The 26,112-nt window shown below is 41.6% G+C and overlaps 1 protein-coding gene across 1 annotated transcript in view; it reads left to right on the forward strand.

The window, feature by feature from the left end:
• Positions 1–21,746, forward strand: part of dpy19l3 (dpy-19 like C-mannosyltransferase 3) — a 69,938-nt gene extending 48,192 nt beyond the window's left edge. Inside the window, exons 17-19 of the mRNA XM_084006977.1 lie at positions 8,332–8,464; positions 18,391–18,549; positions 20,945–21,746. Of these exons, the coding sequence (XP_083863103.1) occupies positions 8,332–8,464; positions 18,391–18,549; positions 20,945–21,148 (496 nt within the window). The 3' untranslated portion in view covers positions 21,149–21,746. The remainder of the gene's footprint in view (positions 1–8,331; positions 8,465–18,390; positions 18,550–20,944) is intronic.
• The last annotated feature ends 4,366 nt before the right edge of the window (positions 21,747–26,112 follow it).

Raw genomic sequence — 26,112 nt, forward strand, 5'->3', positions numbered from 1 at the left:
TTCATGTTACGTTGTATTCTCCAGCTGAGTGAGGCCAGGGCTATTTAGTTTTGCACGGACACATCATGGGAAATTTTCTTACTGTGGCGTAATGAGGGCAGAACAAAGATAGATACATGCACGTAGAAGAGAGGGCATTTGTGGGCAGGCTAGCATATGCAAAGCGGCCGGGGGGGGTGCATATGAATGTATGAATCATGTACTACGAATAAAGGTTGCAGAAAAGGATTTAACGTGGCCCCTTGTTGAAACCAGAATACAAATGCTTTATCTGTTTTGCTGTATTTCTGCTGTTACAAGGCAGAAGTGTCTTTAACAAGGATACAAAGTTCTTATTCCTACAAAGAGTATGAACATCACCAGGATAATGTTTGGGGAAAAGGATAGGATGTTTGTTGGAAAGATTTAGGGGGCCATCCAAACGTCGTTTCAAGAAAAACTGCATCCAAACGAATCCATTGTAAACGACTCGGTGCATAGTACATATTCCAGCCCTTAGGTGGCGGTGTTTCTGGTACAAAAATACACCAAAAACGGAGGAGAAGAGACGCATCAAAATTTGCTACTTTATTTCTTGGAATATTGCTCCCCTCTCTCGGCTCCGGTTTTTTTTTTTTTTCATACAGTGGCCCTAATATGCCGTCGTACAGAGGAGCAGAATATCTGCTGCAGCACGATCACAAGCACGTAGGCTGCCATTGTTGTTGTTGTTATGAGATGTCGCGGGATAAGAAGTCAAAGGCTTGAGGGTCGAGGGGCAGGCAGATCACATCATCAAATGCGTATTTGCTGTCTACACGAACACGAAACGGAGGGGCAACGTTTTTTCTTTTTCACCCTGGGACCTGTTTTCAAAAAAGTGTGTTTTCAGGCACCCAAAACGGCGGATCCGTGTGGACGGTCGGCCCAAACGTGCAAGAGTTCTGCGTTTACACACAAAAAACGTTTCCATGTGGACGGGCTCTTCAGAGTTGAGATTTTTATGAGATTAGAGGCAAGTGGGCCATAATGATACATGTCCTCAGCCTTCATTAGTGTTGAAATACGAGTGTTAAGAAAGGTTGATGGGAGGATTATGATAACGCCCAGGGCAATCAGTCATGACCCTCCACTTAACGGGTTTCAGGAGCTCCGGCTTAGGTTAATGCCATAACAAGCGGCAGAGGACCATCTGTACTTTGCCCATCCATAATTCACAAGTTTCCACTTGATAAGAGCAGCGGCTCCACAGCTCAGCTCTGGGCTGATCCTCCTTTCTAAATGGACGGTCAATAAATCAATAGCAATGCCTGGTCATTCATCTGCCTCTGACTCTGAGTTATAGTTGCGAGTGTGCACTTTTTAAAGTCACCAGTATTCAAACCCATGTGGCCCCGTCCTCATTCTATTTCTTCAACCTTTTTTTTGCCAATCCAGATTTGCACACCTGCTTTGCAAAAGCGGTGCGGTGTATGTGTCCGCGTCAACAAAGGCTTCCAACAGAATACATGCCGGGCATGAAGAGTTCAAGGCGGTGCAAGCGTTGCATGTGCCTTATAGAGAGGAGCAGCTTAAGCTCGGGCACATGCTTCATATAAACAGCTGCTTCTCAGACTGTCGGGGCTCACAGATAACCACAGTCCATACTCAGCACTGTCGTTGCACCGCACGCTGCAGAGCCCTGCAGGCTGGAGCTGGCACAGGGAACGAAGCTCACACGTCACACAGTTCAGATGGGAGTCAGGAGCGGGTTTTATTGCGTTTTTTTCCGATGTTGCACTCCCAAAGTTACCATGTAGGGTAATTGTAAGGTTTGTAAGGCATTCGGTTGCACATAACATCAGCACCTAATAATGCAGCTCCTCTTCTGGGTGGAGATATACAGTCTGTGGTGGAGAATTATGAAAGCTGCGGTGAAAATTATTAATGAGAGCTTTGACAGCAGTTTTGCTGCAAATTCAGGAGGCTGCTTGCTGCTCAGCATGGAGACCCGTTCAGAGAGGGAACGGGCTCAAATGTAAAAGTCAGCATATTTGAGTGAAACACTGTTTATCCCTCAAGTTCTCATGCTTAAACACAAAAATAGTTTGTCAGACCCTTCTGGAAGAATGTTATGACCGCTACAAGCGGACATTTTCCAACAGAAGTGGAGTCCCAACATTGACAAATTGTAGTAAAAGGTTATCAGACATGTTCCAAATGTAATTTAGTCACCCATTCCATGGGTGTCAAATACCTCTGTTTTATCGTGGCCCTCAGCGTCTGATATCGATGCACCCTTCAGCATCTGTATGAGACGCACCAGGGTTTCAAGGAACTCCAACGCATAAAAATCTGTGGCAATATTAGACATTCAGAGCACTCTGGGAGTCAGGTTGTATATTCTAAAGAGCAAAGTCTGCGAAGGCAGGAGGGGGGACGGCCAAACAAACACAGGACTAGTGTCCCGACCGCAAACCTAACCAAGTTTTGTTGCCAGAATCTAAGTAAAGCCGAGGGATCCTGACCAAGCATCCCTAATACATGCCTACATAGTGTATATATAGTAATATTTTAAACATGTTAAACAATTAAAACTGAGTTTTGACAGAAATGTCCTTTCACCTCCGAGTTGGTGTAAAAAATATACATTATATATATAACGTTTCCCCCTTTACCACCAATAATTTTTTATATGAATACAACATTAGTGTTACTTTTCTTTTATCTTTAACAAGCACTCCCTACTTTTAATTTCTTTGGGACACCATTTGTGTTTTTGTGTGTCTATTCATGTCCTGAGCATAGACCGTATCTAAGAAGAGGACGTAGTCACCCCAACGTTTCCCATTGGTTTGTATGCTCAAGACTCAATTTTGGCATTTTATCCGTCGCCATCTTGTTTGTTTTCTCTTCACTGAGAATAAGAGCTTTAAGGTGACCAAAAATGTCACAATTAACTTTCATTAACTGAAAAAGCTGTGAAAGGTTACAGTTCAGAGCTGAAATCAACTCCCAGACCGGACAATACTGTGGTAGCGACCTGTCAATCACAGGGTAGCCCTACCCTTAAGCATCCCCTGCTTTCTGGTCTATTTGACTCTAAATGGAGCATTACTTGCTAAATGAACAGCATGCTGGATTGAAGAAGACTTGAAACTAGAGATTGAGACCAGAAATTCATGGACTTCTATACAATCAGACGTCATTATTATAAAGCCATGAACGCTGCTGCTTTGAAGTGTGTGTTCTAATGACCAACGCTGTCATGCTGCTGATGTGGACAGTCCCGGTCCTGCTTCCTGTCTGTATAAAGGTTAAAGACCTAACTCACATGAGCTAGAGCTCATCCCTCTATGTCCTGCTCACACTTGATTTGTAGATCTGTCTCATTGTATCCATTTGTCTGTCTAATTAAAACAAATTACTTCATCCATTCTTGGGAAACATATGCCACTATTCATCTGTGCATCAATCCTTCTGTAAAAAATGTAAAAAACGTTCTCGGCTCCCTCTGTGAAGCTGCATCCTCCCCACTTTATTTGAAGTCCCCTGCTCGCGCTTTGTCTGACTCTCTCTCTCACTTGTGTAATTGTCTTCCTGTCATCCTGCTCCTCGCCGACTTTTCAATTGTCTAAATTAGCAGCATTTGGCCTCATCCTTAAACAGTGGAAGTGCTCTTCTGCGTCTGTGTGCCTGCATGAGTGCGTGTGGACTCCTCCCATGGCATCTTAATGCGAGCAGAGGAAGTTGAGAGAGAGAGCGAGCCAGCGGGAGAGTGAGATGTCCTCGTCCACGTGGCTTCATCAGTGAAGTGAGACTTCACCAGAAATTCTGCGGCCTGACACATTTCAAAAAACTCGTCCAATCACTTCCTCAATCTCACTATTTGTTGTCCCCATCATATCCTCTCAGTACCACTTAACTGTGTGTGTGTGTGTGTGTGTGTGTGCTCTTTCCACTCTTTGCAGGTGGAAGTAACTAAAATAATGATGAGAAAAGCGACACACTTCCACAGGCGTGTGACATCACAGACCCTGCAGACACACAGGTGTCTTCAGTTATTCTGAATGGCTAGAATGCTTCGTGTTGTTTCGGTTTCCCACCATCATCTATCAAAGAGAGCAGCAATGTCATTTTTACCTCAACCATCACTGAAAATAGAAATTGTGTGGACGTCAGGATATCATATATTATAACCTTGTCAGACAAGTACTTATACAACTCATGCAAAGTAGTTGTAGACTAGAGTAGACTAGAGTTGATATGTTCAACTGTTCTGAAGGCAAATGTCCTTTTCTTTGCAATTGTTCACGGCCTATTTGTTCAGATTGTCTTCATATAGACAGGTTGAGATATTTTCTTCTGTTGTTTAGGTATTTTTTTAAAGGTCACATATAATGCTAATTTTCAGGTTCATTATTTTATTCTGGATGTCTACTAGAACATGTGCAAATGCTTTCATGTTCATAAAATATTATTGTTCTCAAACTGTCCATTGCAGCAGCACCTCCGTTCCCCATCTGTCTGAACTGGCCTGTTTTAGTGCCTGTCTCTTTAAGCCCCTCCTCCAGAATTTTTTTCATATTTCTTTTCTTTAATGTCTCTTTCTGTAAGGACCATTGTCAGTGCTGTTGTCGCTTTAGACATGTGGTAAATGTGTTGTGACATTTGAAACGTTTTTTTTAAACTTGTTCTTTTTTTGTTTTGATAGTAGTTCGAGTAGGCATCTATTTTCATATGCATTATTTTGAGCACTGAAAATACTTTTCCTTTTTTGAGCAATTGCACCTACCGTTCTCTTCAAGTAGAACCATAGGATTTTACTGCGGAAGGCCTCAATGGTGACAGCTCAGCTTCCCCACATCACTGAAAACTGTACCCATGAAACGCACCGCCACTGAGCCTGGAATAACACACGGAAAAATGTTCACACACTGTACTGTTGAATGACAATGAGAATAGATCAGAGCTAATTCTGCAGCTATACCTGGGTATTAAAGGAGGAGCTGATGCTGCTGCTGGAGGTATGAGAGGAAGGAAAGGGGAGGTTCGCTATTATATTGTGAAGAACTCACAGAAGCCCATAAAAGCTGATACACATTTGAAAAAGCTTGAGAAGACTAAAATGCACAAACTCAGAAAATCATCTCTGACACAGTCCAGTGCTTATGGTCTCAACCTCTCGTTTCAAGTCTTCTTCAATCCAGCATGATGTTCATTAAGTCAGTTATAGTCCATTTAGTGTCACATAGACCATAAAGCAGGAGATGCTTTAGGGCGGGGCTAGATTGCGTTTGACAGGTAGCTGAGCAGAGTCGAGTGATCATTTTCTCCACACACATGGTCATTTGATCCATTGTCTGTAGAAAAATATTGATAACAGCTGTTTTTATTTACAATGACTGTCTGTAGATTCTCAAAAGTTGAAGACTTGAATATGGCTGCCAGTGTTGCCTCATATTCTTGAAGTATTCTCGGGTATTTGGGTTTACTGCCCACTCCCTGCCTCTTCCTTGTCTCTTAATTCAATGTTTTCTCTGTTAAGAGTGCTTTTTAAAGTGAAACAACTACTGCTAATGAAGACTTTCAAGCAACTTTTCCATTTGAGCCCGTTCCCTCTCTGAACTCGTAAATACAAAAAGATAAAATACAAACAAGCCAGTATCTCTGCTAAGACACCATAGTGACACCCCCCCCCCCCCCCCCCCCTACGATATCCATGTCATTATATCATTTTTACATGTGAGAATATATGATTTTTTTTATATTAACATGAAATGAAATGTAAATCAACTTGGAGGGAATGGAGCCAGTCCTTAGGACGCAGTGGGCAATTTAATTGCACACACTCACAGAGAGAAGACGGGCAGAAATTGAAATAACCCATTTCTACAACAGGTCAGGAGGTCAGGCCATCAACCCACACACACATCCGCCGGCAGCATGAATTGTACGAGGATATGCTCACATCCACTCAAGCAAATGCCTTTCTTTCAAACATAAGGCTTGTGGCTCGTCATTATTGTACCACACATGCACAGATCTCTGCTCAGCATCTGTGTAACTTGACTTGAACCAGGGCATTTATATCTATAATGATGTGTGTGTGTGTGTGTTTGTATGTGTGTGTGCTCTGCTGCTTCCAATTGAGGGCTGAAGCTCCAGCTTCCTCGATATCTGTATATTTGAGCGTTAACATGTGTAAAAAAACTTCCATTATGTTTTGTACGATGGTTTTCTGGATGTAGTAGATGTGTGTTCTATCTTTTATGTCAGAAAAGCATTGTTGCACTGACCTGGGGGTACAATGATTTCACTATGTGGTATACACTTGTGTATTTGTATAGTCAGACAATGGAGTGTGACTGCACTCAGGTCAGTGCAGAAAGTTCCTTCCTGAAATACAAAGTCCATGTTGTTTGGATCCAAACAAAGTCAATGCTACTTTTTTTCTTTTTGAGAATACTTATTGGAAAGGAAAGGATATTAAAGCTTGTGCCACTTTCTTGTCATATGAGAGTTAACAGTTTCCAATTGTAGTAAATACAACTGGAAAACTCTTTCTCCAACTTGTCACTTAATAACAAGAGTGGCTGAAATGCAAACAAATGTGGTTGGCTCAAGTCAGGCACATTTTAATTAAACTCAAATGTAATGGATGTGGCACCATGCTGTCTATGCACAACCGACTCTATAATCACACAAAGAGTCTTATAAATGATGCTTGCAAGTCCCTTCCCCTGTTTCCCTTCCACCCTTCCCATATGATGCAGACGTTAAAGAGCAATTTGTCATCACAGTCAGCTCCATTCATTCTCCTCATCACCCAAATCTGTTTTATCCCTTTGTGCTTTAAACTGGCCTCTATGACAGCAATGAGGAACTCCAGATTAAAAGAGATCCTTCATAAACCTAACACATGGATCAGGCATTCAGATGTGTGAGGGATCAAAAGAATGAGCTTTTTGTTTGACTTTGCAATCTGACATGTTATATTCTTATATATAGAAAGATAATGAGTGGTTTGGACACTGTGGTTATGTCCATATATGGATGACAAAGTAAATCTGTTGCTTGGTTGGTCCACCACTTTGAGTCAAAAAGCTCAAAAACTATTGGATAGATTGCCATGACGTTCCATACAGACATTCATGGTCCCCAGAGGATACATCTTAATGATTTTAGTGATCCCCCATTTTTTCCCTGAGTGCCACCATTTTTTGGTTACATAGCTCAACTCTTGGATGGAATGCCATTATATTTGATACAATATTCATAGTGCCAAGAGGATCCAACCTGAATTTTTACACCAGCACTTCCAGCTCATCTGCTTGATGGATTACAATAAAATGTTGTACGGACATCAATGTCTTCGGGGATACCTTGACATTCCCCATAGAGCTACCATGTGGTTTGCTATCTGTTTTTGAGTAAACGGTCTTCACAACTATTGTATGGAATGTCATGACATTTGTTGAAGACATCCACGTCCATCTGAGGATGATCAGCATTCACTTTGGTGAATAAATGTATCATTTATCCATTACTCTGTTTTAGGACCAACGTAATCGTTCACGTTGTGTTTGGTGCTAATTAGCCAAAGTTAGCATGCTAATGGTTAACGTGGACATCGACATTCTAGCTTTAGCAATTAGCTCAGAGCAGTGTGGTGTCAAAGTACAGCCTCACTGAGATGCTGATATGGCCGGAAACTCTTAGTCATGTTTTTACCTCGTAAGCCCTGCCCCGCCTGTAGCTGATGACCCCCGGGTCACATGGGTGCATGTTCACAATGGAGGCAGTTAAGTTTGGTTGACACACACACACACACACGGATAAACATGCACACACAAACACCAAAGTTTTCGTTAACACGCCACAAACCCCTAGAGTGTAACTGCACAGCTTTGGTCACGTCTTTGTGATTCCATTTGTCTGAACAAAGAATGTTTTAGTAAATGGTCTTGATGTAGACAGCCGTCCTTGGAGCCACGTCTCTGGAAGAAACTTTTCAAACGCTATCAATATTTCTCAGTTATTGGTGCAAATGGAGAAAGCTGAATAATAAGGACTGAATAATAACACTAGAAAATGAACGAGAGCAAAATCCAATCAAGTGTTTTTGATGACTGGATGCACATGTGAATACCCTCCAAAGTGTTTCAGCTCCTTCAAACTGCAGACAACCATCTTTTCTATCATCTACCGTGTTGGTGTGGTAGATTTTCTCTTTTTCTCTTTTCGTAACTCACAAAGCTCTAAAGTCCAATGTGGTTCATCAAAAGATTTGATATTGTATGCAATATGTATATATTCTTAGTGGTGACTGATGTGCCCGTCGCTCTCCTTTCTCTCTCTGTTTGTTTGCAGCACAAAGACCCCTAAGCAGGCAGTATTTGCAGGCAGCATGCAGCTGCTGGCTGGTATCAAGCTGTGCACAGGCAGAGTTCTCACCAACCACCCCCATTATGAAGATAAAGACCTGCGGGAGAGGACCAAACAGGTACTGTAGGCTGCAATATACTGTCAAACATACATGGATGTGGAGGAGGCAGAGATGGTAACTACAGTGTCTGCTATACAAGTACGACATGTGGTTTTGAATGCCAATTCATGCATGTATTGGCTTTAACAGTGTTAAAGTGTTGGAGGATTTATGTCTGAGTAGTACGGGTACCTTTCGGGGAGGGTGGGGGGCTCAGCTCACTGCCATAAATTTCTTCAACGGCCACTCTGCTATAGTCAATTTCATCTTCTGACTGCGGAGTCTACGTTTCAGTGGTGTGCCAGAAAAGCCATTGTTCAACCGTTCATTTCACTTGTGTCAAAAGCAAAGCCAAAACAAATGTGATAGAAGCTGTTAGATGGGTTATTTGTGTATAATGTGCATCCACTTTTATAACTAATATACTTCTATTTGGTAATCAGACTTTTATGGATGATTTTATACCCAATTTGTTTATTTTATGGCATCAAATTTTTTTTTTTTCATATAGTTTGTCAAGGAAGGCTGCCCTCGTTCAGTTGGAGGTCTGTAGTCCAGTTGTTGAATTTATCAAGGACAGGAGTACATTTGAGAAAGCAATTTTTCCAGATTGGAAAGTTTATATTGTACTGCTTCTGTAGCGTCACAAAGCAGCCGTCCTTAAATACATCATGTAGTTGCTTGATACCATGTTTGTTCCAGAATAAATATGCCAGAGAGGAAAATGGTGTACAGGAGTATTTGTTGGCCTGCCACCAAGCGGGGTTGATTGTTTTGATGGAGCATCACAGATTTAGGTGTCAAAAAATGGTACATTGTTCACTAATAGAAACAACTAATATTTGAAAACATACCTAGGATGTGATTATATTTGTCGATTGTCTGTCAGGTCCAGATAGAATGTTGAACATTTTGATTGTTGCAGTTTACTCAATTAAATTCTTGGTTTTTCAGTTTTGAAATTGAATTCTGCGATGGATACTTTGTTTATTGAACCGCTGTGCTGGTTTTGAAACTGTGCTTGTATTGTATAGGTAAAGGATCTTTTGTATGGTTTCCATTTTAACATTGGAGATACACTACTGATCATCTCATCAGGAATTTACTTCACATTTCAATACAAACTGACCATGAATACAAAAAGGGCTTGTTCATTCCCATTCTAATCCAAATGTAGATATAACCGGCTCATTCTAAGGCAATGAAACCACAACGTTTTTTTTTTAGTTATACTTTCTATGGTTCAGTTCTGTTATATTTGAACACAAAAACAAAAAAAAATACAAAAACAAATGAGGGATAGGATATTACAGACTAATCATTGAAAAGTAGAAGAAAATATAAATATAGAATAAACACAGGTGGATCCATCCTGTCATAGTGCATTTTTCCCAGTATTCCTTTCCTTTCTCCTTTTGAAGCCGCAGCATAAAAGTCCATTTCTCCATACCACGGAAAGAGTGTTTGTAATGAGTCTCATTGTGGGGCGATTCCTCTGAAGCCAGCATTTAGTAATTGCTTTCTTACTGGCCAACATAAAAATCTCTTTGACTAGGATCTACAGGAAGTTTCCCAAGGTAGGAGAAGGTAAAAGAAAAAATGTTGTAATTAAATAAAAATATAAATAACAATTCACGATCATTAAAATATGCTTAAAACTTTTAAAATGGCATTTTGTCGAGAAACACATTTTTGTTGCAGCACCTATAAGAGACATCTTTTTTTTGTAATCATAAAGGACAATAATTATAAAATAGCAACATTTTGTGATTTTTTTACTTGCCTGCCATGATGGCAAACTAGACACATTTTTCAAGTCACTCATAACAATGTTCAGGATTATATTGTTTACAAGTGTTTTAATCCGCAAATCAAAGTCCGATATCCTCTCATCCCCATAATACACTACATACATACTAATATCATATTCCTTCTCAATGAAATGCTAGGGAAAGAGGTGTTGGAAGACTGCAGGAGTGTGGCAAATGCTTGCCTGCTCCTCATGGGTGTCATTTATGCAGTTAATCTGAGTTACCCACTGAAACTCAAATACACATTTGAGGTATTTCAGAAAATGCTTCTTGAGCTTGATGCTCTCAAAATGTCTTCAAGGGTCCAGGCTCTCCACAGGAAACTATTAGCATAGTTTCTACAAGCACACTAGAGTGTGTACAGTGCTGCAGTGTTTTGAATCCATGTGCCCATGCTCCACAAAGGAAAGGTTTTTAGTTCTTGTTCTTTCTTTCCTTCTGTGATCACAGTGATCCACTGTAGACAGTTAATTCAGTTGCTGTTGTTGCAGTGATACCTCTCCTCTGTTCTGAGGTTAAAAAGAAAGGAATACCGTACATATGTGAAATTGCCGAGGGGTGGGTGGGTGGGTGTGTCTCATTTCTGACAGTGTAAAAAATATTCTGTAACGGACACTTCTTCCCCGATTTTTTGAAATCTGTGAATATTTGGAAGAAAGTGTCATCAGCAGCAGTTCATGTTTTCTTTTAAGAGAATATTGAGGACACCAAGAGAACACTAATTCTCCATTGAGTGTGTGGGAGGACTCCTCACCTACAATACAAAGGCTGTGTTTATTAGATTTTAAAGGATGTTCACTGTTTCTCAGCCCTATTGTGTGTGGACAGGAATGTGTGGTTGTGGGTGCGTGTGCATGCGTGCGTGAGTGGGTGTCTGTAATGTGACACAGGTGTGTGTGTTTTCAATCCTTGTTCATGATGAGGTTATGATGTTTTGTAGACATACATATGTCAGTGCAAATGGGAAAATAAAATGTCCATTTGAAAAATGTTAAATGTTTTTTTATTCACTTTACAGAAATGGCAACAAATTTATTGTGGTAATGTGAAGTAAATATTACTTAATCATTTCATAGAATTAAACAAAGAAAAGCTTAGTTAAATAAGAGTAAGAACCACTAGTAATATTTAACTGGATTTTGCAATTAAAAAATGCCATGGTAATTGAGTAAAATTTACTTCCAATAGGTGAGTAATACTGCTCGTGAAATTTACTTGAGTATTTTTTGTAAAGAAAAGGTGTTTTTAGGAAGTAAATGCTACTTAGAATTATGGAGTAAAAATTACACAGGATTTCTGTGTGGAAAAACTGTCCTAGCTTTTTTTAAAGTAAATGTTACTCCAATTTTTTTTCAGTGTACACACTGTTTTCGAGTTCAGTGTTTCCCCTACCATTGTACAGGCCTGGCGGGCCGCCAGGCCAAGGAGACCTGCCGCCAGGCCAAAAAAAAAAATCAATATACCAAAAATAAGCCACCTATCAATTCATTCATAAATCAATAATCATTTACATTAGGAGCGCCTCCGCGCAGCACAGTAGACTTGCTCCGCAAGACGCGCGGCCACAACAATCCACGCCGCGCGCTCCCACTACGTTCTTCTTCGTTTCCTTTGCTTGATGTTGTTCTGATGCCGCTCTGCCTCGTTAAACCAGCACGATGTCGCTTTCTATGAAAACACGGAAAGTTTACATTGTATTTTGATAAGCTGTTGCACTCTTCAGACTCGTGGTGTGAACGGAACCGGACCGGTACCGGAACCGGACCGGTGCATTTATAAGAAAAATGCCGCTGTGTGTCGCCGTCCAAAATCCGCTTTCCTCGCGCTGCCTGCTCGCACACATCCGCTCATGCGCACATTCGCTGATGCAGGTCGAGTATTGTCGAGAAATAAATGCAGAGACGGCGCTCCTTAAAAACAACATCAAGCCATGCGTGTGAAGTATTAGGACGTGATGACGTATGTACAACCGGCTAACGGGCCAAAGCCCGTTTGGGCTGGAGCCGAGGCACGCTACTGATCGCGCCCTTAGGCAGCCTATGTTAATAAAATAAGGATTGTTTTTGATAAGCTGTGGAACTCTGAGTTAACCTATTTCTACCTGAATTTCTATGAACTATTAGGCTGTTGAGTAAACCTATAACTTATATTTTACTTGATAAAATAAGACAATATATGCACTCATATGTCGTTATAGTGTTTTACAGTATCTGTAGCTATTAATGTGATGCTCCTCATTTTCCAGACATATTTTTCCGGCCCATAATTTTGCATAATTTCCATCAACCGGCACCTTAATAAGTCACTCTCTCCTTGTGATCTTGAATACACTCTGGTTGAACAAAAATGTTGAATGCAAATATAATAATTGCAGAATTGCAGACTGCTTGCTGTGCCACCTGACTTAATCCAACTGCACCAATACACCATCCCACACGTCTCGTCTGTTTAGGGTTTTTTCGGTGGGTACCACCGGGCCTGAAAAAAATTCTAGGGGAAACACTGGAGTTTAAAGCAGCTGTTGCAGCAAGCTGATTTAACGGCATTGCTGCTTTAACCACATTAAACATTTCATTCATGTTAATAAACGTTCATTCTTGTGGCTGGTTTAAAAACATTGTCTGGCTAAAGAGTTCTAAATTAATTAAAATAATGAATTAATGGTTCTAATATTTATTGCTGCGTATGTGCTCCAAGTATTTCGTTTGCTCCTGTTGATCAAATCGCCGGATGTTGCACCAAAACCAATGTGAGCTTCAAGGTCAGGAAATGAGTGTATGGGATTTTTAGTGATATAAAAACATGATGGTTCGTGTAATAGAGCTGAAAACTGGCTGGCAGTATGCGTTCATTTAGCTCTAACCACAGAGGAATAGGAGGAGAGCGGAGTGGGGATTCTGTTTTCTGGCTCATTTTGACCACCAGAGTGGTCTATCTATCTTTTTGGCTGCAACATTGTGTCCTCAAGCATTCCGTGTACAAGTCTCCTAGCTGACGACTGATGTGTGACAGCTCTGACTGCCGAAATTGCCATGATTTCCATTTATTTTCCTGCAGAGTCTCTCCTTTCTGCCCAGTCTCTATATTCATAGTGTCATCGTAGCCCGGAAAAAATCCCACAATCTTACACTGAAGTTGAAACATTTTCAACTGAAGCAGATGTCCTCCGTCTCCACCTCCATCCAAGATGCCCAGAGCCAATTTATTTTTTTGTCTCCGTTCTTGTCAGGGTCCAGTAGAGTAACGTGGGGGACCCAAAAGCAGGCAGGAGACAAAAGGTAACGGCAAAAAAAAACAACAAAGTAACAACTCCTAAAACAAAGTATAAACTTAGGGAGACCACAAGGGTAAAAACGGCAGTCAAAAAGGTGAAACACATTAGAGCAGGTAGGGTAATTAACATGAGTGGGTGGGGGAGTCAAGACAGTAGAAACAACAAGGACCAGGAAGTACAAGACAGGAAACCACAGGGGACAAAACTACAAAATAAAACAGGAAATTAACTCGAGATAAATACAGATCATCACAGTTGTATTTCTCTTGACAGTAGTTGGCTTTTGTAGTTCTATGGAACTACTGTACGCTGCTCTAAATATCCCTTTATGCTGCAGAGTAGAATCAAACAGCAGTGCCAACCTATCTTTCTTTCTTTCTTTCTCTCAGCTAAGGTGCCAACCATATAAGTCCTCCAACAACTGTTCTTTATATTCTCAAGAACATTTTCATACTTCAGTTTAGTAAAACAAGCAGATTTATTGCAATAATCGTCACTAATCAATAAACTGACTTCCTGTATGTTAAATGATGACACACATAGGCATACCTAATTAAAGCCCTTGTGCCATAGTAGCTAGTGTTCTATCTGGCCGGAGACCTGGAGGACAAAGCTATATGCTGCTGCCAAGATGAAAGCGCACTCAAGTACAGACATTCAATCTGCACGGGTCAATAATGCTGTTGGGTAGGTGAACAACGAGACATTCTTCATTGTCAAAGCGAAGACTTGTGCGAGTCAGCTTCCTAAAGTTGGTTCCAAAGATAACACAGCATCTCATTCTAACAGAGTTGGTGATTGTTTGAACGGAGAGACGGACCAAGGTGCAGTTTTTCTCTCGGGCTTGAATGTAGTGTTTAAGATGTAATGGTGAATTATATATAAATATAATGATCATATTGTCCCGTGACGAGTGTGATGACACTGTTGGCTAGTAACAAGGATGGTGGCTCCTACAGTGGTTAGCATAGATGCTGCAGCAGCATGTTAAACGGAGCACTTTTCTTGTCTTTGTGACCACTCAAATAATTACATTACATATCAACATTCATACACTGATGGCAAAGGCTGCCCATCAGGGTCTATGAGGTTATTTAAATACAAGCATTACACATTAGTTTAGTACTAGAACTTTTTAAAGATTTTTTTCAGGCATAGACACCTTTTATTAGCAGTGGATATATAGGAAAGACAGGAGAGAGAGGGGGTGTGACATGCAGCAAAGGACTTCCGGCCGGGATTCGAACCAGGGTCGGCTGCGTATGCGTACGTGTGTACATGGCATGCGCCCTAACCACTCCGCCACCTGCACGCCTATCTTCAGGTTTCTATTAGAGTGAAAGCAAACTGGCTGAGAAACCCATTTCCCAAACCAAACTGAGTAAATGAAAATGCATCAATTTGGTCCTACCTTTTTTACAAATCACAATACTTGGCATAATGTGTCCTTTATTCCTTTTTTTGTTATTTCTCTTTGCATCATGTCTTGATGCCTGTTGTTATTACATGTCCTACCAATAGACCTAAACAACAGTTTGTTACTCTCATATTGACCGGATTGATTTTAAATATGAAAGTTGACATCCAAAAGACTGCTCACAAAGAGTGACCCTGGCTAAAAAATGCTGGAAACACAAGCACAGACGACTGATGGAAAAACACGGTAGCAAGTTGGCCTTGCTGTTAATCGGTTGTTTCCTCTGTGCCGTGTGTGAGTCTTCACAATGAACAGGGAGTCATCTGCGGGTCATCTCTTGGGGAGCCAAGCCTATGTTTTGCCTCCCAGCAGGAAGTCAGCCGAGCTGAGCCGCCGGCGAGGCCTCAGCTTAGCGTGGAGCTCATTAATGATCCACGACACGGGAGCAGACCTTCTGGCCTCCATGTGTGTGTGTGTGTGTGTGTGTGTGTGTGTGTGTGTGTGTGTGTATGTGTGTGATACTGATGAGGAAGCACAAATGCATTTTCAAACATTTGTAAGAACCTTAATGATGTTTCCTGTTCTTATCTGGGTTTAATTTGTTTGTCACTACAAAATAATTCATTAGTGGACAAAAAAAAACAACCCACAGTTATTCTTGTATGTGTTTCATGCGCCTCTCTGAATTAATTCACATACCCGGCAGGCATACATTCCAAATTGGGAAGCAACCGTTGAAAAGGTTTATTTTGTCTAATTTGTGTGAGAATGTTGTACATTTCTGGGGTTTTAAGGATAATGAGGGATGTATTCTATATTTTGGCTTTTGGTCAAAAATCCCCTGAAAAGACCAAAACCATCACTTTACTTTACTTCTCAATACTTTAAGCCTATGCGGTCTTTTCTGTGACTCTCAGCTCCAAGTCTGCCTTTGTCACAAATGCAGGCTGTTGTTTAATAATGCTCGACATGGCTGCGTATTTTCCAATAACAGCTGGGATCAAACGCCATCAAATGGAGCGAAGCCTGTGAGCTAGTTCAGGCAGACAACTCGAGCTGCACTCATACTGATGTGACATGTCTTATACGCCTAAGCTTCTTCCTACACATCCTCCCTGCGGTCTATTGAAGCTACGACACTTCCCATCATCTCTATGTGGTCGATATTCAGGGAGTGATGAGGCCGGAGCCTAGACACCAAACTTCAACTATGTTCTGTTGCTAAACATTCTGAACGCGAGTTGTCTGACTAAAATAGTGTGTGAATATTTGTTGGGGACTGTTTTCAACAGTGGAATAATCCATCTAATACAGGGGTCACCAACATTTGTGAGACTGAGAGCTACCTGAACCGTAGAGGGTAATACGTAGTGTTACTTTGTTCATACATACTGAGGGAGTATGAAGAGATTGATGAGGTACACTTACGAATTAAGTGTATGTGGCTACCAGTGCTGATCTTTGTGAACTGCCCCCCCCCCCCTTTTTTGCATTACACTAATTTTGCACCAAATGTATGCACGTTACTTAAAGTGATAATCCGTAAGATTTTGGATGTGTTGTTTCTAGTGGCCTCTTTGGCGGTAGATGGAACTGCAGGCGAGCCTCTGGGACCTCGGGTGCAGTCGAATAGTCTTTTTTGCTTAGGAAGGTTCCTAACTGAAGAAGTGACCCGGAAGTAAACAAGTGGCCGCCATGATAAGAGCCGTTCGGATTCTCTAAATGCAAAGGAAAGGAACTCCAATGCTTCCTTTCAGAGCTCCTTTAGCATAGGATGCAACGGACCTTCCTATGCGAAAGGAAAGGAGATCACGCCGACCCACAATTCTTTGAGAGAGCAACATTTAAAGTGCTGCACACCTCGGCCATTCATGAAAACAAACGATACATATAGTAATTGGAATTGTGTTGCTAAATGCGTGTGGACAGTGATAATAATTTAATGGTATTTTTATATATTTCAATCATGTTAAAAAAACTAAAACCACAAATGAAATGTAAATACAGCCAACGTTCAAACAGGAAGGAGGAGCTGCTGGACTTGAAGCCGGTCAGTGAACCAGCTGTTTATAGAACCGACAACATGGGGAGAAGTGGACGACGCGCTTCTTGTTGTCCATTATTGTAGTTTCTCCAGCGCAGACGCACGTCAATTGCCGTTTTTTTTACTATTCGACTGCAGCCATGATCTCCCTCACCCAACAGTGTCGACTGTCTCTCATCTGCGTGATGCCTTCAAATGCTCCACACTGAAAGGATGTCCGTGGTTTTCCCTCGTTGGCGGTCACTTTGCTTCTGAATGACTTTCCTTCTTCACTTCCATTAGTTTTTTGTTTCTTTTTCTTTGGACTGGAAGTTGAATGGTCTTCTTTCTCTGGCTGTTTATCCTCCATTGTGAGTCAGCAACAATGAAATGTACCTGGTTAAACACTTTAGACCAGAGGGATCCTGACTCAGCAGATGGAAGTTACCGATTTCCGATTACAAGTAAACGCAGCATACTTCCGTGAGTAGCTCCACCTGGGAGACCAACCGCTGACGTAAAAAGCTAAAACTCATTTAGAATTTTGCGCCACAGACACAGAGATCCTATTTCTGGGCAAAGCAGCAAGTACAAGCACTTTTATAAGTGGGTCACATGATCAATCACCATTGTTTTAACTCACTCTTTGATAGATAGTAACTTTAAAGACAATTAAAAAGATGGAAAAGTTACAGATTATCACTTTAATAAAGAGACAGTGTTTGCATGGCAGAGCAGTTGGGGTGGATTTTAGCCTCTGCAGGCGTTTTGAGTAGTTTATTTTTGTTGTATATTTGTGCAGGTTTAGCAGCCGCAAAATCTGTAAAACTGTGGTATTGTTAGGCAAAAAGTAATGCACAGCATCTAAACTACTTTCTGCTGTTTCTTTGAGGGAAGTGTATATTAACATTGGGACATTCAATTAAAAGGGGCGAGGGTGAATATAGTAATTATACAATACATAGGAAGTAAACTGGCAAGTTGGTTTGTCATGTGGATGCTCCAGCCCTCATGTAAACCAAAACCCATTTCAACCCCACTGCTGTGGTGAGTTTTGTTCCTGACAGACAATGTAATTGTTAAATGACGGGTTTTGTATTTAAATGTGTTGTTTGTGTGAATTTTTTTTGGTTCTGTATACAAATACATTTTTTTTACTGTAACACATTCTATAAATCTGAGGTGTGTTATGTTCTTGCAATAAAATTTTTGTTCTCACTTTTTTCTTTCATCCAAACTGTAATTCAGGAAATAAATGTGTCCGGTAATTGAGCTCCAGGAGAGACGTTTTCTCCTTGCAACAGTACTGGTGATAAATTAGAATGCTAGGTGAACTTTAGGCTGGGGGGGGGAGGCATAGAAAAAATCCACACACACCAATAATCCACTTCTGTTCTGTGTGCGTGTGTATATTTGCAGGTGTATCAGGTGTACGCTCGCCAGTCCCCGGAGGAAGTCTCTGACATCCTGAGGGCCATCGGGGCCGACTATGTGGTGCTGGAAAACAGCATCTGTTACGAGCGGAGGCACCGGCGAGGCTGCAGACTGCGGGACCTGCTGGACCTGGCCAACGGACATGTGGGTGGCATTTATTCAACGTGACTCATTATGTGTGTGTATGTGTGTGGGTGGGTGGGTGTGGGGGAGGTCGCATGTGCTGTCTCGTGCGACTTGGTGATTGATCCGCCTCCACAGGGATCAATAGTCTCACTTCCCGTCTGCATGTCACTGGCTCTCACTCACTTGCTGTTGCTGTCCCTTTCATTCCACTTAAACCCGCCTCACCCCCCCACCCCCTTCAGTTTGATGTTGGACACATGCGCTGGCATGGATTACCAGAGGCGAGGCAAGCTTCAGTCCGGCCGGCTCCTTGTGGCGTGTAAGACACATGAAACACAGAGCCGGTGTGTGTGTGTGTGTGTGTGACAACTTGAATGTCACACAGCGTACACAACGCTGACACGTCGACAGCTTTAATGAAGGAATGCTGGGTTTCCATCGGCCTGTTCTCTCCGTTGTTTTCTTTCTTGCTTGCTTTTCTCTCTTTCTTGTGAACCATATCCTTCATTCGGAATCCTCGAGTATTGATTCGTTACAGTTAATGTACTCTGCTATTAATGTAGGGAATAGGAAGTTTAAGCAGATTCAATAATAGCATAACAAAATGTAACTAATAAGAAATGATTATTATTAGGACCGTCTGTGAAATGTGAAGGCCCAATGTACTGAAAGCATCCAAAAGTGTTACAAGGCGTGTCAAACTGCTTCGACTACTCTGACCTTGTTTCCATTTTGGAGCATGAAATGAGGAGCCAGACACCAATGCTGTTTTTTATGCAGGCATGCTTGTTTCTGGAGAGCTAAATGAGTAAAAAGCTAAGGATTTTACCCAGGGGGATGATATTTTATTAAAGAAATGAAGTGTGAATGATTTAATTGAAAACAAAAACAGCTGTCTGTCTGTCTGTCTGGCTATTTAAATGATGAGGAGTAAGCAATGATTCTCTGTGATCAATCAGTGGCCAATCTAGGACGTCAATAAATGCAAATTCTGGTGCAGCGAATGTGGTGAATACGGCAAATTCACTTATTTACACGAAAGATTTGTGCGAAAGAACCTAGTCCAGAGACCAGACCAGACCAGACTATGTGTAGGACCTAGAGATATTCCGATACCATTTTTCCCCTCCCGATACCGATTCCAATACTCGTGCTGTGGGTATCGGCCGATACCGAGTACCGATACCGATACCTAGTGATGTCCAAATGAAGCTTCGTGAAGCATTTTCTTTATTTTCTGAGCCCAATAGATGGCGCTCTCTGTTCAACGGGTTGAAGGCCGATATGTTCGCCTCTCGATAGAGAGCGCCATCTATTGGGCTCAGAAAATAAAGAAAATGCTTCACGAAGCTTCATTTGGACATCACTACCGATACCAGTGTGTTTAAGAAAAAAAGAAAAAGATCTTACTACGCCTGCATGACTGTGATATGATTATCATTGTGGTAAGGCCTAGCTCAGGTTAAACCCTTTGTAAAACATGAATGAATACAGCAAATGGAAGCCATTTATTTTTAAATAGAACAGTAAAAAAACAGTAGTGCAAATTTGCAACACTCGTGCCACCCCTCGAAAATGAGTCTTTGCATATGTTGCACAGGGCTCTCAAGTTTTTTAACTTAGTTCAGAGTGAGATTTTGGCTGAAGGTACGTGTCCACAGGCAGCGTTATTTCCACGCTTCCCATTCATTGTCTATGTAAGAAGCTGTGCAATGCCTTCGCGTCACGGCGAGTTTCGAGAGATGGGGCGCCGCCTCCGCAAGCTCGCGAAAATCGTTTAAATGGACCGTTGTCGATCTAAAATAAAGACAGATTCAGCAACTGCATAATTTATTTCTTGCATAAAATGTTTTCAGAAACACATTTCGGTGAAATATTTTCGTAAAATAAGAGAACGTTTTTTTTAATCATCCCGGTAATTTGTCTTTGTGAGAAATATGTGATGTGGCGTGTGAGTGTGTGAACAGGTTGAAATGCGTGTGTCTGACGCCCAATGCAGAGCCCTGTGTTGCATGTCGCCGTCTTACTGGTGGGAACATCCACTGTGAAGTACTGCCAAACCGCCGACATGATGCGCTAACATTAGCTCTTTTTAACAGGTGTCAGGTGACCAATTCTTCTTCGCCCCTCTAAAACAGCAGCTGCCGATAGCAGCACAGCGCAACTGTCTTCAGAGCGGTGAAGAAGAACTGTGTCAAAGCTAACGGAAAAATAAATTATGTGGTATCGGACCGGTGCCTAGACTCCAGTACTCGCCGATACCGATGTCAGCATTTTCTGCAGTATCAGAGGCATTTCCGATACTGGTATCGGAATCGGACCAACTCTATTAGGAACGAGAGACTGTCAGGAACAAACAACAAGTCATTTGTGTTGCTGATGATGATGACATGCTCTTTCTGTGTACCCTCAGATCATAGACGGACCTGGAGAGAATGACCCAGACCTGGTCCCAGCCTCCCACCCTCGATTTTGCGAGGCCATCAAGACAGACACGGCAGCCTACACCGCTCTGTTCAGCAGAACATTCCAGAACAAAACCTTCCATGTGTACCGGGTCAAGAAGAAACGCAAGAAGAGCAGCAAGAGTCCGGCAGAGCCCAGTGCGACTCAGTAGCAGGATCAGGGTTTGAAAGAATCCCCCCGAAAGAGGCCAGAGGGGAGAGACTGAGGAGAAGACGAAGAGATAAAAGCAGTGAATCCTCGCTGTTCCTCCGTCTCCTCTCTGCACTGTGCCCAGCTGTGATCATGCCCATTATTTTTCTATCACATGGCGCCGTGAACTGTGGTGTTAGAGCAGTGTGCCGGTTCGTGCTTGGGGCTGCATTGTTTTAGTTAGTGGAGTGCGGAAGCTTCTATAGGAGTCCTACTTTGGGCTGTTCTGTCTCCAGCCGCCCACCAAGAACTGTCTCCCAGCCCGCACTGGTGCACACGCAGTCATTAGTCCTCTAAGCAGGCTGCAGAACCACAAGCAGCTACTAATCATTAAGTTTCATTTGAGGAAGTCACCTTCATTTCTGCACAGCATCATGAAATGAACCAAATCCATTGCTTCTCATTATTATTCATATATAAGTTTGGCTTTTTACACAATTAGGCAACAAAATTAATAAATAACACCAGAAGGTTGAAACTCAAAGATTGACATTGAAATACTCACTATATTGTCATAAAAATATTTGTTAATAAATGGTACATTACATATTTGATATTGAGCAATTTGCCAATGGAAATGGGGGGGAGGGGGGAATTAAAGATTTGTCAAGCTCACTTTTTCAGTGGACTTTATTTCAGTTAGAAAGTGGAGACATTAGGGATCAAATGAGCTAGTTTAATAAACACAAAAGTCCAGTTTTTGAATGTGCCATATTTTGAACAGTGTTGATTAAAACTGAAGTAGTGTGCTCATTGTAAATACTCGAAAAGTATTTGTGTGATCAGTGTGTAGGATCTATTGGCAAAGGTGGAATATAATGTCAATAATATGCTTCCTTTAGTGTATAATGACTTGAAACTATGAATCGAAGGGAGCAGATCCTCTTCCACTGAGGCCGCCATGTTACTACAGTAGCCCAGAATGGACAAACCCAACACTGCCTCTGGAGGGGGGCTTTCACATTTTAACAGTGGCAGCTTGAATTTGGTGACACAAATGTACCATAAAGGCCTCCGTGGTTTTTCCACATGCCAATAAATCTTACACACTGATCCCTTTAGGCGTTTCTAGTTTTGTTTTATGTTGAAAAACGATGTAGATGTTGGTTATTCTAAATGGGCAAAAAAAACTATTCCTTACTTTGACAAATAGTCCAACTCAAGGTGGAGGTAACTCGTTTTTTGCCGTAGCTTTCAACTGCAATAGTGGAAGGCTCACTTGTCATGATAATGGTTTGTATTTCCAGTCCCAGGAGCTGATAAAGTCCTGGTTCATTCAGCATTTCTATTTGAGTGTAAAAAAAAAAGGAATCTTGGTTGTGTAAGGAATTTACTAACATGCCACTTTTTTTCTGAAGTGTGTGCATGTTTGCATTTCTTTGTGTGTTCACAATCGAGAAAAACGAATGTCGCCACAGACACGAGTTTGTAGTGATGTGTTTCCTCCTTCGGTAAGAGATGGTGACCGAACAGACATTAATTTAAAATCTTCAACATGAGCCACACTCAAAAGAAAGAAGCAAACCAACTCAATATGCGAGACTTTATGAGATATTTGGTTCTAGATATTTGTTGCTGGGTGAAGGGTACTTGGTGAACCACTGTAGCTGGCAAATTAACCGCTTAGCCGACACGCTCCAGCTGGGATGCGCGAGGGCACGTCACTCACAATAGGCTTCTTCCTGTCTGTTTCTGTACCATCACACAGCATTTTCTTCTGTGTATTGTACATAACTTCATTCAAGGGTGTTTTTGAAGAGGGGAAACAAGTTTGCTAACAACCTTGCTAACTGCCTACTTAGCTTGGTTGCTAACGGGACAATTTCACTCAGTTTACTAAACAGTAGTTTATATACCACGGACTCCTGTTTACTAATTGTACAACCATTCCTCTTTATGTAGTTTACACTTCCTTCAATAAAAGTGCATGGTGCCAAACAGCTGATACGCTACAATATCTTCCTCCATGTTGGACTCTTTGTCGACACCATCAACTTGGCACTTTATCAAACAATGCAGCTTGTTCAGAGCTCCAAAGCATCACGCTACAGTGCTCTACGCTGCCCTCGAGCGCCACTTGAGCACGGGTCAGTGACGGCGCATCTATATATGCTACATGTATGCATTATATTGGCTAAGCCTAAAAGTTAAAGCAACTGAGGGGCTGCTAGATGGGCTACCTAACTTAGAATTATGGCTAAGAAATTAGCTAACGCACTCGTTGCAACATTGCATCATTCCGTAATGTTTGAAATTACAGTCCAAACTCTTGTCTCTGGTGTTTAGAATTGTTTATTATATCAGCATGGTAAGACTCGTTGGTGTCCATTTGGTTCCATTCAAACCTTTATCAACATCATCCAGTAGATCGTACCGTTCTCAGCGGTCAAAAAACTATATGTGCTCCTCCTACTAGCAACACACCTGATACCTGTCGAAAGGTTCCTGTGACACCTAGTGGACAATTTGTGTACAACACACACAATACATGAAAATGGCTCTTACATGCATATTGTCTTTTCAAAATAAACTTTGCTCTTAGCTTTAGACAACAAAGCCTCTTAGTTAGGTTTAGGAAAAGATTGTGGTTGGCGTTAACTTAACTCACTTACGTGAATAGCGACTTGTTTGTCATAGATAATATCGGCATTAACGCGATTCACTTTACCAACGACTAATGCGAAAAAATGTCAACATCTACATTTGGTTTCACAAGGGACACTAACAGTGGTCTCCTGGATGAAAGTAATGTTTGGAACAGGAAGTTAGCAACAAAACCCATGTCGTTTTAAGAAAAAGAGGTGGGTGACATTATCTCGACTGACTAACGACTCACGTCAATAGCAAGTGACAAAGGGGCCGCGTGACTATTGACATTTACAATTCAAGTAAATGTTTGCTTTTATTTTTACACGGAACACGAACAGAAGGTTCCTGAACAAAAGTCTTGTGTTTCTTTGAGCCGTCCCCACCTGCCCTCCTTGCGTGGACTGTCGTCTTTATTCTACACTACTTTATTTGCCCGTAATAATGCTGAGAGTTGTGTTAGACGCAAAGGAGCACTGACCAGCTGCATTATATACTGGCTTGGAAATGGAAAAGGGTTGCTTATTCTTAATAATGCACATTTAATGCTAGTATTTCAGGTTTGTTTTTTATGGTACATAATTTGACTAAACAGTGTCCTGTGTACTTGAGGTATATTCCCAACTAGAGGAGTTTTATGAACATGGCTGGGACTCAGCTGTGCTATCTGTGGGGGGAAAAGCCACATTAACCATTAGCTTGAATCATCCGGAACTCAGTTGGCACTTTGACTAGGCACATTTGTCTCCGCAGTAATAGATGTTATCAATTACCCCTGAACAAAAAAAACGATAATAATTTTCATATTTTCAATTGCCACCCAGGTAGAAACATTGTCCACCTGTGCTTAAATATGCTTTTTGCTGTAAAACTGAGGTCAAAGCTGGTACAGAGTAATATTTTTGACGTTGTTGTTGCGGTTGTTGTGATTCTCATCACCGGCAGCCTCAACCTTTTCACTCTCTCCGCTAGCTCACACACACACACACACGGCCTCAAACCCACATGAATAATGTAAGTGGCGAGGAAATTGCACCAGGCTGACAACGACACAGATTCCCCGCCGCAATCCGAAATAGTTTGTGATTGAGAGAGAGAGAGAGCGAGGGGGGGGACCAACACTTGCATATCAAACTGAGGCTTTGTGGTTAGAAAAAGGAAGTGGGGAGGAGCAGCAAGACGGGGGAGGGCAGGAAAGGCTCATGTTTAAACAGCAGCAGAGGAGTGATGAGAGCGTATCAAAGCACAGATTCACAATGATCTGAACCCCTTCTGCACTTTCTTTTTTCTCCTCTTGAACCAAAGGGAAAGCGGAGGAGAGGAGGTGATTGAAAGGCTGGAGCTGTGTCAGTAATGATGGGCTTGCCAGTCAGAGTTGCCTGCTACAATTGGCTGTTGTGTGGGTGCGACACACACACACACACACACACACATTTCCCCCCTCAATCCCACAACTCTCTCTGCCTATATTTGTGCACTTGTTAATAAGGGAGCTCTGTCTTTGATAATCCACTGGCAGATGCACGAACACTCCTGCACACAGTTGTTGTGAGGCTTTTGAAACTGTTGTTGGTTACGCGCGGCCTCATTATAATGCATACGGATCAGTGTGGAACAGCACCATTTGTCCCCCTCCTCCCCCGCTCCTCCCGCCTTCATATTGGATGTTTAATTTAGGAGATGTCTGATTGCTTTATTTGAGAGTGAAGTGATTCCATTATGGTTGCCTAATAAGAGTGTACTAATGTAATATTTTTTTCAGCATTTTTAATTTCCATACATATTGGGATTAGTAGTTCATTCGCAGCCTCGCTGTCTGCCCATGGTTTTCTTAATGAAAATGGGCTGATCGAAATCCATTAAATCGTGTGCATGTAGAATTTAGCTCAGCGCTTCATTTGAACCGTTTTTTTTTTCTTTAAAGAACCGGTCGATGTTACTGAAACAAATGTTCCCACTTGAGTTAATATTTGGAAAATGAATTGTTTGAATAAAGAGAGATGATATGAACAGAGTGAGAGTGGTTTCCTTTACCATAAACCAGACTAGAGGCCAGCTTCACAACTAAATCTGTATTCTTCAAAATAAAAGAACCCATTTCCCGTTACTGAGATCTATGATGATGATTACAGTCATATTTTTACAGTCTTATGTGGACACATCTCATTATACTCATAATGACAAAGCGACCTTGACTCAAGGTCCACTTGCCCAATTGTTGTGGAGCTATGATGTTCCTGAAATAAATCTAATAACATTGTGTAAGTGTTCTTCCGCTGGAATGATATTCAATTCAGACTATCAAAGACACAATTATTTGGCATGGATTCCAATGTAGCA

This window comes from Eutrigla gurnardus (assembly GCF_963514095.1).
Source record: "Eutrigla gurnardus genome assembly, chromosome: 1".
NCBI lineage: Eukaryota > Metazoa > Chordata > Actinopteri > Perciformes > Triglidae > Eutrigla > Eutrigla gurnardus.